Source organism: Pituophis catenifer, unplaced genomic scaffold, assembly GCF_029215685.1.
Source record: "Pituophis catenifer annectens isolate HBS135680 unplaced genomic scaffold, rPitCat1.0.hap2 SCAF_3, whole genome shotgun sequence".
Classification (NCBI taxonomy): Eukaryota; Metazoa; Chordata; class Lepidosauria; order Squamata; family Colubridae; genus Pituophis; species Pituophis catenifer.
The window spans coordinates 100532202-100547787 of NW_027256883.1; the positions used below are offsets into that span (position 1 = coordinate 100532202).

The following is a 15586-nucleotide window of genomic DNA, read 5'->3' on the forward strand; positions in this document are numbered from 1 at the left end:
GGAGGAGGTAGTCAAAGAAATTATGTTAACTTGGGTCAAAAACTTTGGCTAATATTGAATTGGAGAAATGGGAGAAACTCTGAGATAAAAATTATAAATTGACGATGTCTGTAGCGTATAAGGAAAATATGTATAAAATGTTCTACAGATGGCATCTTCCACCAGCAAGGTTGGCCAAAATGTTCCCAAATACATCATCAGCCTGCTGGAAATGTAGACAAAATCAGGGAACATATTACTATACGTGGTGGACGTGCCCAAAAGCAATACAATATTGGAATAGAATATGAAAATGCCTTGAAGAGATAACCAAACAGCAAATAGATAGGAAACCAGAATTATTTCTATTAGAAATGTTTACAGGGAATTATGACAAAAAAATACAATATTTAATTTTACATATCACCACAGTAGCGAGAATAATGTACACACAAAATTGGAAGAATAACAATGTACCATCAGAGGCAAATGTATAAGGAAAGTCTTAGAGTGTGCAGAGATGGATAGACTCACAAAAGAAATAAAAGATAAAGAAGAAACAAAGTACTATATGGTATGGAATAAATGGTATAAATGGTTAGAGGATAGGTGTAAAGGTTAAGGAAAGATTAAATGAAGAAGATATAGGAGTTAGAAATTAGTAACAAATTTGTATGTATGGAAATGATACATAATGTATGATTGTAATTTAGTATATTATTATAACTTTATTGTCATTGTACTTATATACATAGTATACCCATACAACGAAATTCACATAACACCCAAAGACCAGGCCCAACACACATAACAATCCCCAAACACACCTCCACCCACCACAAATTCCCCGCCCCTGAACCACCCAAACATCCACACAACAGACCAAGTAATGCTGTCCAACAGCTCACTGATGGTAACCCTTTAGTTCATTGTTGAGTGCAATTATAGCTCTGGGATAAAAACTATTCAGAAAACGTGTGGTCCGAGTTTTAATTGTTCTGTATCTTTTGCCAGAAGGCAACACTCCAAAAAGATTGTAAACAGGATGGGAAGAGTCTCTGAGAATGTTCTGCAACTTCCTCAAACAGAGAGATGCAAAGATGTTGTCCAGGGCTGGTAGCTGGAGCCCGATGATATTCTGGGCAGTTTTAATGATTCTCAGTAGAGCTTTTTTGTCTGCTGCAGAGCTGCTCCCATACCATATATCCATACATATATCAATATGTATAGAAAATAATGGAACCACATGTATAGATAAAGGTAAATTGAAGGGGGGGAAATGAATATATAATAGAAGTATACCGTTGTGGAAATGTTGTAAAGAATCTACTTAAAAGTAAAAAAGAAAAAGCTATAGCCCAGGGAAAAACCTTTCAGGGATCTCTCCCTAGGGGTATAGTCAGTTGGCTCTTCTGTGCCCCTTCCCCACACAGGCAAACACACAACCAGTCATGCCTGCCAAGATTTTATTAAGCAATCAGACTAGAAACCCTTGCAGATAAGAGTTTTGGCAGTAAACTGCAAAATGCCTGCCAAGTCAGTTTTCACTCACAGTCAGTAAGAGAGAGAGTTTCTCCTGAGTCTGGTTCGGTAGCAAAAAGTAATCCACAAAGCAAGAATTAGCCAAGGTCCAATCCAAAATATGCACAAGTCAGATTTCAGGTAACACGATGTGACTCAGGTTTTTAACTTTGACCGTCACAAAGCCTGAAGAGCAATCACACCCACTTTTATTCCTTGTGGGGTGTGGCTCAGTGACTCAGCTCAATCTCTGGCCCTCCCACGCCTCTTTCGTTGCTGCACACGCTTCTCCCTCCGACACTGCCTGGGATCAAGCCAGGATTCATCATCCTCGCTCCCTATCTGTTGTTGTTCCGATAGGCTTTCCTCCTGGCATATCCCAGGCTATTCCTCTTGGCCTTCGGGTGGAACCTGAGGCATTGCCAGAGAGGAGGGTCCTGGAGAGGGAGGCCTTATCAGTTCCTCCCCATCACCTTCTGAGTCCTCTTCCTCTGTTAGGACAGGCTCGGGAGTCGGGGTCACAACAGTTGGCCATCTTTTCACTGGAAGTTGTCTAAGTACTAGTGGATGAAGGGATCAGCCATCATGCCTAGAACCCTGGCAGCATTTTTTAAAGAACAGTGTTTACTATTTACTCTAAAATTTTGGAAATAAATAGTATTTCATGAGAACAGATTTTGCATCATTATCCTCGGGACACGTATATTTTCCTTCATTCATGACAGATTATTCTGTTTAAAGTCAATACAGAAACTTTTTTTTCTTCCAATTGTGTCTGAATCTCAGAGAGTGCAGTTACCTGACAAGGCTTTTTCAAAGGGGTTTGTCATTGCCTCCTTTCTAGGACCGAGAGAAAGTGACTAGCCAAAGGTCATCCAGTTAGCTTTGTGCCTAAGGCAGAACTTTAATTCATGGACTTATGGTTTTTAGCCTGATGCCTTTATCACTACACCAAACTGGTTCTCCAACAGAAACTTAGATTTCAGAAATTGGACAGGATACTAGAGGGAGTAAAGATTCCAGGCAAAAAGGAAAAAAGAAAAAAGTGTAAACTTTTTTGTTTTTTGTTTTGGTTAGTATGGGAATTTACAAAATGACACAAAATGCTGAAATTTTAGAAATATTTCAAATTTGTGGAGAACGGGATCAGACATTAGTAGCTAACATATTAAAAATATAAGCAATGATGTCTGCTTCTATGGACAGATGTCCAAAAAATGTTAAATCTGATGCAAAAATAGTAGAATCAGAAATACTGGATAATAAAAATATGTATTACAAGATAGAGAAGGCAATTAAAGTGGAATTGCAAATAACAAAGCCCAGAGAATAATCCTGATATTTACAAAGTACACAAAAGAAGCTGATTAAGGTTTTGAAAATCAAAATGGAAACACAAACAAGTGTGAAGTTACTAGATAAGGCAGCTACAGTAGAATTACAAACGAGAAGCTAAGAGAATGACCCTATTAAGAACTGTCTATTAGATATATAATCATGTGAAAAAGAAAGCACATCCTCTTTTGAGTTCTATGGTTTTACATATCAGGACATAGTAAAAAAAAATCATCTGGTCCTTAGCAGTTCTAGTGGCGCAGTGGTTAGAATGCAATATTGCCCATAGTCTAAAGTTCAATCCTGCAGGGCTCATGGTTGATTGAAGCCTTCTATCCTTCCGAAGTTGGTAAAATGAGGACCCAGATTGTTGGGGACAATATGCTGACTATGTAAATTGCCCAGAAAATGCTGTAAAGCACTATGGGGCAATATGTAAGTCTAAGTGCTATTGCTATTAGAAGTAGGTAAATGTACCTCAGATGAGCAACAACACATGACATTTGTAGGAAGTTAGCACCCACCCCTCTCCTAGGAAAATGAGATATTTTGGGAAATATTAAAAGGGCAGAATATTTCCCCAAAAAGGGAGGCAGAAATTCAGTCCCCCACCACACCTTTGTTAATGGGCCATTAAGGTCTGAGCCAGTCCATTCTACATAATAAAGATGGGACTAGCCCTCTACCCATCTAGCAACAGAACTCACTATATGGCACCTGGGCGATCACATCAGCCCCCAGCAAGGCTCAACCAAGCCTGGGAGACAGACAACCTACAAAGTTAGCTAAGACTCCCACCCCCTGGAAGTCTGACCACCAATCAGAATGTATTTCTTACATAGGAACAGGAAACTCTAGGGTGGGGCCCAGAGGGCATAAAACCAATGCACTCTCATCATCTTTGCCCTTATTCTGCTCAGGAATTCAAGCCATGTGATCCTGTCCATCATGGCTTAGGTCCAGGGTATTTTTATTTATTTATTTTATTTTTGGATTTATATAACACCCTACTCCTGGAGGACCATCTCCTACCGCCTCCCATCGTCCTGTCCACTCACACAGGGCTGCCCTCCTCAGGGTACCGTCGGCCAGACAATGTCGGCTAGTGACGTCCAGGGGTAGAGCTTTCTCTGTAGGCGCTCCTGTCCTCTGGAATGAGTTACCCACCGAGCTTCGGACAGCGCCTGATCTCCACTCCTTCCGTCGGGACTTAAAAACTTGGCTGTTTCAACAAATGGGTTGACCCTGATCCTTGGGTTTTATTATTTTGTCGTTGTTTTAACTGGGTTTTAATTACGTTACCTTTTATTATTGTATGTTTTAACCTGTGTTCGCCGCCCTGAGTCCTTAGGGAGAAGGGCGGCATATAAATTTTTGGAAAGAAAGAAAGAAAGAAAGAAAGAAAGAAAGAAGGAAGGAAGGAAGGAAGGAAGGAAGGAAGGAAGGAAGGAAGGAAGGAAGGAAGGAAGGAAGGAAAGAAAGAAAGAAAAATAATAAATAAATAAATAAACCATATTTCTAGTTTCCATGTTTCCAGTGTCTTTTTCCCCACTTGGAACTGAACCAAGGAGATTTTTTTCCAACACATATTAACTATATCAGGGGTTTCAAACTGATGGCCTGCGGACTGGATGAATTATGTGCAGGCAACACCCACCCCACCTCCGCAAAGGGGAAAAACATTGCGATATGTCACATGATGCTGCAAATTGGACACCCATGCACTATTATCATTTATTTTACAAAAAGAAACCCAAAATAGAGAATGTGTGTGAAAAATTAAATATTTGTTTGTAACTAGATATTTGTTTGTAGCCTTAGAAGATGAAGAGTTATCAAATTTGTAATAAAGATTGGAAGTCACTCTACCTATTTCTTTTCTTTTTATCTTACTACTTACTTTTGCACTTTTTCGGAGTTTAGTTTGTTTTCACTTTTACTATTGCAAACAAATTTTTTAATAAATATGAAAATGGCATTTGTCCTTAAGATTATTAAAAGCTTAATGGTAGTTCATAATAGTAGAATTTGAGTTGATGTGTGTTGTTTTAAGGATGTGGGAAAACAGCCCTATGTAAAGGTGCTTAAGTTTTGTTTAATTTGGGAGGGTTACTGATATATTGTTTCCATTTTTTGATGAAAAAGTTAAATATTTTACCACTGATTACTTTCTTGGCAACGCACAAGGTTTCAAGGATTCCAAGTCAGGTGTACGCCGCATCCTGCAAACGACTCGTCTCGAGCCCCTCTCAATCCTTTGGTCTAGCTGAAGATTCTATCACAATCTGGTATTTTATAGATGGAACCTATGTCTTTTGAAAGTATTTTAAAACGATGGTAGAAGCGAGTCTTTTATTTTATTTTATATTAGCGCTATTTAAACTATTTAAATATAATTGTTTAGAAGCTGGGCTGAGAAAATCCATATGAAACGAGGGAAAGAAAAAGTAAAAAAAAAAAATCGTTACTGTCGCTTAGTCATCGTCCAACTTTTACGATGCCGTAAGATACGGCAGCAAATAAAAACAGCAAACCGAACCGAATCTGAAGCCTGCTATTTGACTAAGAAGCAATGTGACTCCTCATGGCCTTACTCCTACGTAGCCTTCGCTACGTAGCAACTGTTCCCGACCTCAAACCAGAACGGAGACAGTAACTAGGCGCCTGCGCGCAGGGAAAGAGAGGCCTTGCTTCCCTCCGGCTAGAGCTTCCGCACGTCGCCTAGGCGACGCGGTGACGTAAACCTGTGGGTGGAGGGACGCAACCGGGAGGTCATTCGGTGATCGAGTCCTTCCGAGTGTGGAGGGTATGGCGAAGACAGTGGCTTATTTCTACGATCCCGATGTGGGCAATTTTCATTACGGTGCGTGCGCAGCAGCGGTAATTGGGAAATCTTGGAATGCTTTCTGATCGAGTGAAGGCTGTCTGATTTTTCCTCGGTTAAGGGAAGGAGCGGACTTTTCTTAACAGCCATGTGCAAGAGTTTTCCCTCTTTATCAGAAAAGCGTTGGGTTTGTTTCGGTCTTTGTTTTTTGTTGATTTGAAAGACTGAAGTTCTGTGCACTTGTAGGAATCATTTCACACTACTGCATGTTTTGAGAAAGGAGAATAATAGAATAGAATAAGAATTAGAATTAGAATAGAATAAACATTTAAAAGGGACCTTGTAGGTCATCTAGTCCAACCCCTGCTCAAGCAGGAGACCATTCTAACGGTATGAGACTTTCTGAGTGCTCTTGATTACATTTGAACTGCTCCTTTATTACTACTACAGTCATATTCATCATGAACTTAAACAAGAATATTGTGCTCTTCAAAAGCTAACTTGCTTTAATTCTTACAGCAGTGCTTACTTTTACACACACACACACACACACACACACACACACACCATCAATGACCCAACCAACTTCTGTTTCAAAGTAACAGACCTTGTGTTAGGCCCAGATAGCAAAGAGCACCTGGATTTTTGCAGTCCAGATCTGATAGCCTAATATATAGTGGCACACTATTTGTAGTGGTGTATAATTATATCTGTATTTATGGAATGTGATAGAATTCAAGCATTGTTCTGTGAGAATGCCTGTATCTTCATCTATGAAATGTTAGAGGGTATGTGCAAAATCATAGATTCTTGATATTATTATTGTACAGAGTTGTATCAAGTACCCATGCTTTTTACTTTATGAAGTTTATTGCAGTTGTTCAGAACTCCAAGTCCATTCCAAGATATATACATGTAAATTACAGATGATCACTTTGTGAAAAGATATGGTTGCACACCGGACTTGTTTTGATTATTTAAACTAAGGAAATTTCCAAAACAAGATAAATATGTCTAGATCCCGTTAATGAATCAATAGTCTTTTAAAAGGCCTCCCACTTTTATTTTCCATATTATTCTTTATTCTTTGAGGACTTGTGGTAGTGATCAGGTAGATTCCTGTGCTTCTGCTGTGGAGATGTTAATTACATGTGTTTCTTTTCTTTTGCCCCCCATATTAGGAGCAGGACATCCCATGAAACCACATCGGTTGGCATTGACCCACAGTCTGGTGCTACATTATGGACTCTATAAGAAGATGATTGTAAGTGCTGGACTTCATACGTTTGTTTTTAGATAATTATTACTAATTTTAAGGAATTTATATATGTTAGCCTGTATGCACCATATAATGTGCTTTTAAGTATAGTAAAACTTTTAATAACCCTATTACACAGAAGACAATATCTCAAAGCAGGAATCCATAGTTTGGAATGACATTGTTTACTAGATTCAAAATTACGATATACTTGACTTCTTTTGTTTCTGTCAGTTTCAGCTAAGGAAGATCTTACCCCCACCTTCCTTTCCCACGGGAAAAGATGGTTCAGTACCTTCTGGCAGAAATGCCAGAGTTCACAGCTGCAGGTAGTTATATTACCCAGTCATACAAACTGCCAGGATAGTTTCTGATCACCTGTTTACCCTACAGGAAAGGAAGAAAGTTCAACTTATTAAATTGCATTGACTGCTAACCGATCTCTTGGCATGGGTGGTTAAAATAAATATATCTCTGAATTAAAAGCAGTATTATGTGGCATATTATGGCATTAGTTTTGTGATTTTGAATCTAGCTTCTTAAACATATAAATTGTAATCCCACTGTAGATCTGCAGTGTCTAAAATGTGTTTAGAACTCCTGGAATTCTTGATTCATCTTCATAAGGTACCTTTTATGTAATAGGTTTGAATCCACTCTCATCCTTGGAAACTCACTGGCAGAGAAATGTGCAAACTAACAGTACAGTATATCAAAAGATGACATGTTCAGGGTGACATCATGACACAAACTCCACTCTTACTTGCAGGGCAGTGTTGAAGCAAGTACCACAATTGTGACTTTTGTATTGTCACTATGGAAAGCAGGAAGGGCTGACTATCCAGTAGTGGCAGGTGAAAGGCAAATAAGAAGAGAGGATAAAAAAAACAACAAGGCAAAGAATAAGGGGATAAATAAGTAGGCAGAGTAGACAATAGCAAGTGTAGAACATAAAAGAGCAGAGACGGAAGGGATAAATTAAGCTCACAAGAAGGCAAGGAGGGAAAGGATCACAAGAAGGCAGGGAAGAAAGAGATAATTATAGAACACTCCATGGCAGGATAAGAACAAACCTTGCATTTAAGCCTTACTCAACACTGAAAATTTAAAAATTTGACATATTTAAATGAACTGCTAGAATTTTATTTTTTAAACTTGATATTGTCCCCTAAATTTTTTAATGATCTGTTAGAATATCAAATTCTAAATTGGACATTTTTCCCTTTTAAAAATATGTGGTAAAAACTTCTACATTTTCATTTTCTATTTTTTTCAATCCACTCATGGAAAAAGTAACCGATACTATTGTGATCTGCAAAACTTGTATACACTTATGCCCACAGAAACCCAGACTTTATATGTACAAATATAAACTAATTGAGTTTCTAGAAGAAAAAGTAAAGGGTCTAGAGGAAACTCTAACCATTCTGAAACTCAACCAAAGTAAGGAACTCCAAACTTCGTAAGAAGATTATACCCAAACTGAACATAATAATGACAACTTCTAAAATAATTGACCCTGTAAATAAACCTTTAGAAGAAGAAGACAGATGGAAACATGTAACTCATAGAAAAAAACACCAACCTAATACAAAACCCCTTTCCAACCCAACCTACTCTGACGCAGCCCCACTGGAGCTGAGCAATCAATTTCATAGACCCTCCCTGGAAGAAAACATGCAGACACCTAGAAAAGAAGCATCATCAAATGTCCCTAAAACAGTAGCATGTGCAAGTGCTTCTGTGACAAGTAGAAAAATACCCGAAACCTCCCTAGGAAAAAAGGAAAGTGTTGGTGTTGGGAGATTCAGTTCTCAAGGGAACAGAACCAACCGTCTGTAGACCAGACAGTCAATCTAGAAAGGTATCTTGTCCCCCTGGAACAAAAATCAGAGATGTGGCTGAGAACCAAACCAAAATAATAAAACAGATTACTACCTTTTTTTATTACTACACATAGGGATAAATGACACAAAAATGAACCTGGAAACAATATTGAGTGATTCAGCTAGTCAAGAAAGTTAGGGACTTAGGTGCACAAGTAGTTTTTTCATCCGAACTGCCAATGAAAGGTTAATGGCTAAAGCGCTGAGCTTGTTGACCGAAAGGTCGGCAGTTCAGCGGTTCAAATCCCTAGTGCCGCATAACGGGGTGAGCTCCCGTTACTTGTCCCAGCTTCTGCCAATCTAGCAGTTCAAAAGCACGTAAAAAAATGAAAGGTCACCGCAAGAACAAAGGATTCTAGAAGTAAATCACTGACTAAAGGGTTTGTGTCACCAAGAGAACTTTGGATTCCTGGACCATGGTCTGCATTATGTCCACGATGGGCTATTGACAAGGGATAGGCTGCACCTAACAAAAACCAGGAAGAATGTTTTTGGAAAACAACTGGCTCAACTTATCAGGAGGGCTTTAAACTAAAATTGAGTGGGGAGGGTGACCAATCTCTAGGATCTCCAGGACCTAATTCTAAGCAAAAACATCCAAAAAACAAATCAAATAATAAGGAAGAAGTGATGGGAAGGAAGACAAACTCAAACACCAGGAAGACATAAAAGTTAGACATAAAATGTCTCAAATGCCAATATACAAAAACTCACAAGTTTGAGGAACAAACAGGGTGAACTTGAATTATTAGTACATGAGGGTAGATATGATATAGTTGCAATTACCGAAACTTGGTGGAATGAAACCCACTACTGGAACATGCTGACAGAAAGATACAAACTGTTAAAAAAACCCAGGCCCCATAAAAGAGGAGGTGGATTTTCATTATATGTAAAACATGATTATATTGCTACAGAAATACACAAAACCAAAGACGAAGCTTCCTAGAATGCTTATGGGCTAATATAAAAGAAAAAAAAGAATGATATTGCTATAGGTGTATACTACAAGCCAACCAAGCAGAAAAAATAGATGTACTTTTTGCAACTAACTAACATATACAGGTAGGAAACACTGCAATAGTAATGGGGAACTTCAATTTACCCTGACATCAATTGGAAGACTAATTCTACACCAAGTGAGAAGTTGAATAGGTTCCTAGCCAACCTAGCTGACAACTTGTTATCCAAAAGTTGAGGAGGAAACTCGAGGGACGGCCATACTGGACTTAATTCTTACAAACAGATAAGTGATAGAGGAGTTGAAATTGCAGGAATCTTTGGTGAGAGTGACCATATCATATTGGAATAACGCAAACATAGAACACTAGCTGGATACCCGTGCTTCGCTATGAAACTATGTGATCGGGCTTGATAAATCGACACTTACAGCTTGAAAATTAATGAGTAGTTACGATCGCCCTATCCTCTCCCCTTCTCTCTCTCAGCCTTGCCCCACAGAAACGTCTCTTATCCTATCCCCTTCTCTCCCTCAGTCCTGCCCCAGAGAAGCCTCCCCATCCTATCCCCTTTTCTTCCTCAGTCTTGCCCCAGAGAAGCCTCCCCATCCTATCCCCTTCTCGCCCTCAGCCTTGCTCCACAGATGTCTCCCCTATCCTTTTTTTTTGAAAAAAGTTTTTCATTTTTATTTCTTTTTTTTTAATTGAAAAGTTTTTAAAAGTTTTACAGACATTTCCCCTTCCCCCTCCCTCCTCCCCTTCCAACCCTCCCCTTCCCCTCCCTCCCCTCCCCACTTCCCAGAGCAAAATGCAGGGTATAACATTTGACAATCATAAGCTAACATAAGCTAATTATCTATAGCATCCTATCCCCCTCTTGAACTTTTAACTCTCCTTTTACTAAACTAAATTTGAGTACTTTATAAAATCTCTCTAATCATTCATAAGCTATTTGAAATTTTTTAGTCCGATATTTGCCTTGAATATAATCAATCCATCTTTTCCAACATATTCTAACATATATTTCTCATTTGAATGGTCCTTTAGATATGCTGAAATTTTCGCCATTTTTGTTAAATTTACTACTTTTAATGTCCATTCTTGAATAATAGGTAAATCTTCCTTCTTCCAGTACTGCGCCACCAAGAGTCTTGCTGCAGTTATTAAGTTCAAAATCAAATTAGTCTCTATAGCCGTACAATCTGTAATTATACCTAACAAAAACAACTGTGGAGTAAACTTTATCCTTTTTTAAAAAATATTTTGAATAATCCACCATATTTTTATCCAAAATGCTTTAACTTTTTTACAGGTCCACCAAACATGAAAATAGGTAGCATCAACACAATCACATCTCCAACATTTAGGTTGTAAGTTTGAATACATACAAGCTAACTTTTTAGGATCCAAATGTCATCCATAAAACATTTTATAAAAATTTTCTCTCAAGTTTTGAGCTTGTGTAAATTTTACATTTCTTACCCAGATCCTTTCCCATGTTTCCCTCATTATTAGTTCCTCAAAATTTTGTGCCCATTTTATCATACAATCTTTAATTAACTCTGTCTCCAAGTCTATTTCTATCAAAATATTATACAACCTTTTTATATGCATTCTACTCTGATCCCTAATTTGTTTTATCAAATTTTCTTCACTTTGTATAATACCAATTTTCTGATCTTTTTTCCATCTATTCTGCAGCTGTACATACTGAAACCACGTTTGAATTGCCCTTTCCTCTCTTAGTACATTCAGAGGCTTTAACTGTAGTACATTTCTTTCTGTAAACAGAAGATCTTTATAAGTAATTACATCCTGTCTTTGTTCTATACTTATATTTTCTATTGCATGTCTGGATACTACCCACATGGGTATCTTGCCATTCAATTTATATTGGTATTTTTTCCAAACACGCAGGAGGGCATTCCTTAATATATGACTTTTAAAAGTCCTATCCACCTTCTTCTCATAAACTAAGTAGGCATGCCAACCATACAGCAAATCATACCCTTCAATGTTCAGTATTCTTTCATCTGTTAAGTTAATCCAATCACTAATTGCTTACAAAACAGCTGCTTCATAGTACAATTTTAGATTGGGCAGTTTCAAACCTCCTCTTTCACGTATATCCTGCATTATTTTTAATTTAACTCTCGGTCTCTTCCCTACCCAAACAAAGTTGTTAATGCCTCTCTGCCATTCCTCCAAATTTGCATCCTTTTTAAGTATTGGTATCATTTGAAAAAGAAATAGAAACTTGGGCAAAACATTCATTTTAACTACTGCTATTCTTCCCAACAAAGACAGTTGTAATTTTTTCCATTTGTCCATCTCTGTCTGTATTTTATGCCATAACAATTCATAATTATACTTGTATAATTTCCCATTTGATGTTGTAATAACAATTCCTAAGTACTTAACCTTTTTCACTATCTCGTATCCTGTTACTCTTTCCATTTCTTCTTTTTGATTTGTATTCATATTCTTAGCTATCATCTTTGTTTTCCCTATATTTATTTTGAACCCTGACACTTGACCATATTGCCTAATTATCTCCATCAAACCTGTAACTGAGTTTACTGGTTGGGTTAAAGTTACAACCAAATCATCTGCAAATGCTCGTAATCTATAATCATGTTGCCTGATCTTAATACCCTGTATTTTATCTGAGTCCCATATTTTGTTCAGCAATATTTCCAAAGTTAGAATAAACAGTAGTGGAGACAAGGGACATCCCTGTCTTGTTCCTTTCTCAATTTGAAACATTTCTGTGAGACTACCATTAACTATTATTTGTGCTGTCTGTTTCTGATATATTGCCTTGATAGGCTCTCCCAACTGCATCTTTTGTGCTACTTTCACTAAAAACTGCCAATTCAATCGATCAAACGCGTTCTCTGCATCCAGAAACATAAGCACTGCAGGGACTTGGTTGTTCTTCCCCAAATACTCCAGTATATTAACAATTTGTCTTACATTACTTTTCATTTGTCTCCCTTGTATAAATCCAGTTTGATCTTTATGAATCACTTGTTGCATAACTGACATTAGTCTATTTGCCAAAATTTTTGCAAAGATTTTATAATCTGTATTAAGCAATGATATGGGTCTGTAATTTTTGGGTTGACTATGATCTTGATCTTCTTTTGGAATCAGGGAAATAAAAGCTGTTCTCCAGGATGGTGGCACTTCTCCTCCCCGTTGTATTTTAGCAAATAACTCTTTAAGAGGCTCTACCATTTCTAATTGAAAATTTTTATAATACACTGCTGTCAAACCATCTGTGCCAGGAGCCTTTCCACTTTTTAACTGTTTAATTGCCAAAAGAATTTCCTCAGTAGTTATTAATACATTCAATCTTTCCCTTTGTTCATCAATAATTGCAAGAATATTTTCCTTCTGCAAATATCTCTCTGTATCATTACCTTGTATATTATCACCAGCATATAACCTCGTATAAAAATCTAAAAATGCTTTTTTAATCATATTCTGTTGATATACCTCTTTACCTTTATACTCTATTTTTTCTATTGTCTGAGATTTTTGTTTTTTCCTTAACATATATGCTAACCACCTGCCTGGTTTATTTGCATTACAAAAAGTATTATGTTTAGCATATTGCAAGTTCGTTGCAACTTGATCTGACATCAACATATTAAACTGTCCTCGCAATATTGTAATGGCTTCTTTTATATTCTTGTCATCTGGTTTATCCACTAACGCCTGTTCCTTCTTTTTTATTTCCTCTTCCAATTACCTCTGTTTTTTCCCCTGTCTATGTCTGTAAGAATTATTCAGATTTATTAAAACTCCTCTCATATATGCTTTACTTGCATCCCATACCATTTCCACAGGTGTACCCTTATGCATATTTAAAACAAAAAATTCTTTCATTAACTTTTTACATTCTATCACATTTGCCTCATATCGAAATAGATTTTCATTCAGTCTCCAAGATCTCCTAGACCCCTCCCCGAACTCTTAATTTCATCCACACCGAATTATGGTCTGTTAAAGTTCTTGGACATATCTTCGTCTTCTATACCCTGGAAAGAAAATCATTTGTAATTAGTATAAAATCAATTGATTGGTGCCTATCAGAAAAAAAAGTAAAATCCTGTTCTTTAAAATTTTGTTCACGCCATATATCTCTCAGCTCCATATCATCCATCATGTCAAAAAAAGATTTAGGCAATTTAGCCCGTGTTTGAACATTTGGCAAAAGGGTCTTTTTGTCTTTTTTGGTGTCCAATACTCCATTCCAATCACCCATCATTATACATGATTTATAATCCATTTGTATTAATTTTTTATGTAAAAGTTTATAAAATTTCTCTTGTTGTTGATTGGGTGCATATACTCCCACTAAAAGTATTTTCTTCCTTTCTATTAGTAATTCGATCATTATATATCTTCCTTGTGGATCTGCTTCAATTAATTTAGCCATTAAATCTGTTCTTAGATATATAACTATACCATTTTTCTTCTCAGGAGCTGATGCAACAAAGTGTTTGCCCAGTCTAGCATTTATTAGGTATTTCTGATCACTTGTTCTAATATGTGCTTCTTGCAAGCAGATTACATCATTTTTAAACTGTTTCAAATAGTGAAATATTTTCTTTCTCTTTTGTGGTGAATTTAGGCCATTAACATTCCAGGTCAAAAATTTATTTGCCATCCTTGGCCCCTGAAAGCTTATGGAGCACCGACTGGAAGTCCTCCTGGAATTTCCTCTTCGGTCTAGCTCCTCCCACAGCTTCCATATTTGTAGTTGCAATTTCTTGGGTTATTATCTGGCTTTGTTGCTTTAATTCTTGTTCTTTGCGTTTGGTTGCTGCTCGAGTTTGTCTTTGATCCTTGGGGGTCTTCCGTTTTTTCAAATAAATCCAAAAGTTGAACATCCTCTGAGAGTTGCAATAATTCTTGTTGCGTAGTCAAAACACCTCCTTGAGCTTGTGCCTGCATAATTTCCTCTCCTGGTTCTTTCCTTCTTCTGGCATCTGGAGATGGTGGGTTTCCAGCCTTTAATATAGTAGTGTAAAAATCTCTTGCCTTCTAAACTGAGTTGAGGCAATGTCTCTCACCCAAATAATTCACCACTAATCCGGCTGGAGCTTCCCATCTGTACTGTAACTGACGCTTTCTAAGTTCATCAATTAAAAATGCATAGTCCTTTCGAGATCTCAACATTTTGGGGGGAATTTCCTTCATTACTGAAACCTCCTGTCCTGCCACTTTAAGTTTCTTCTTATAAGAGACTTGTAAAACTCCATTTCTTGTTCTCCTTGTGACAAAGTAGATCACAATATCTCTTGGTAATTGTCTCTGTCTGGCAATCCATGAATTAACACGATAAATTTTGTCTATTTGTCAGTCACACTCTGCTTTAGACTCTCCAGTAAACCGAGCAAGGGTTTCTGCAAAGATCTCTCTGAGATTTTCCTGGTTATTTTCTTTCAAGCCTCTGACCCTCACTGCCCATTCCATCGCTCTGTATTGTGTCATTATAAGTTCTGCTTCCGCCTTTTCCATCTTGTTTTGAGCCTCTCCCAATCATCTAACTTCTATATATATATCTAACTTCTCCATTAGTTGCTTCTTTTGTTTTTCTCTCATATTTTTAACTATAATTCAGTCTTGCTCCACAGCAGCCTCCCCATCCTATCCCCTTCTCTCCCACAGAAGCCTTCCCTATCCTATCCCCTTCTCTCCCTCAGTCCTGCCCCAGAGAAGCCTCCCCATCCTATCCCCTTCTCGCCCTCAGCCTTGCTCCACAGATGTCTCCCCTATCCTTTTTTTTTGAAAAAAGTTTTTCATTTTTATT

At 37.5% G+C, this 15586-nt stretch overlaps 1 protein-coding gene across 3 annotated transcripts in view; it reads left to right on the top strand.

The window, feature by feature from the left end:
* Positions 1-5625: 5625 nt before the first annotated feature.
* Positions 5626-15586, top strand: part of HDAC3 (histone deacetylase 3) — a 187950-nt gene continuing 177989 nt past the window's right edge. For all 3 annotated transcript variants that reach the window (XM_070940850.1, XM_070940852.1, XM_070940853.1), the window contains exons 1-2: positions 5626-5698; positions 6841-6923. In XM_070940850.1, coding sequence (XP_070796951.1) covers positions 5644-5698; positions 6841-6923 — 138 coding nt within the window. In that variant the 5' untranslated portion in view covers positions 5626-5643. The remainder of the gene's footprint in view (positions 5699-6840; positions 6924-15586) is intronic.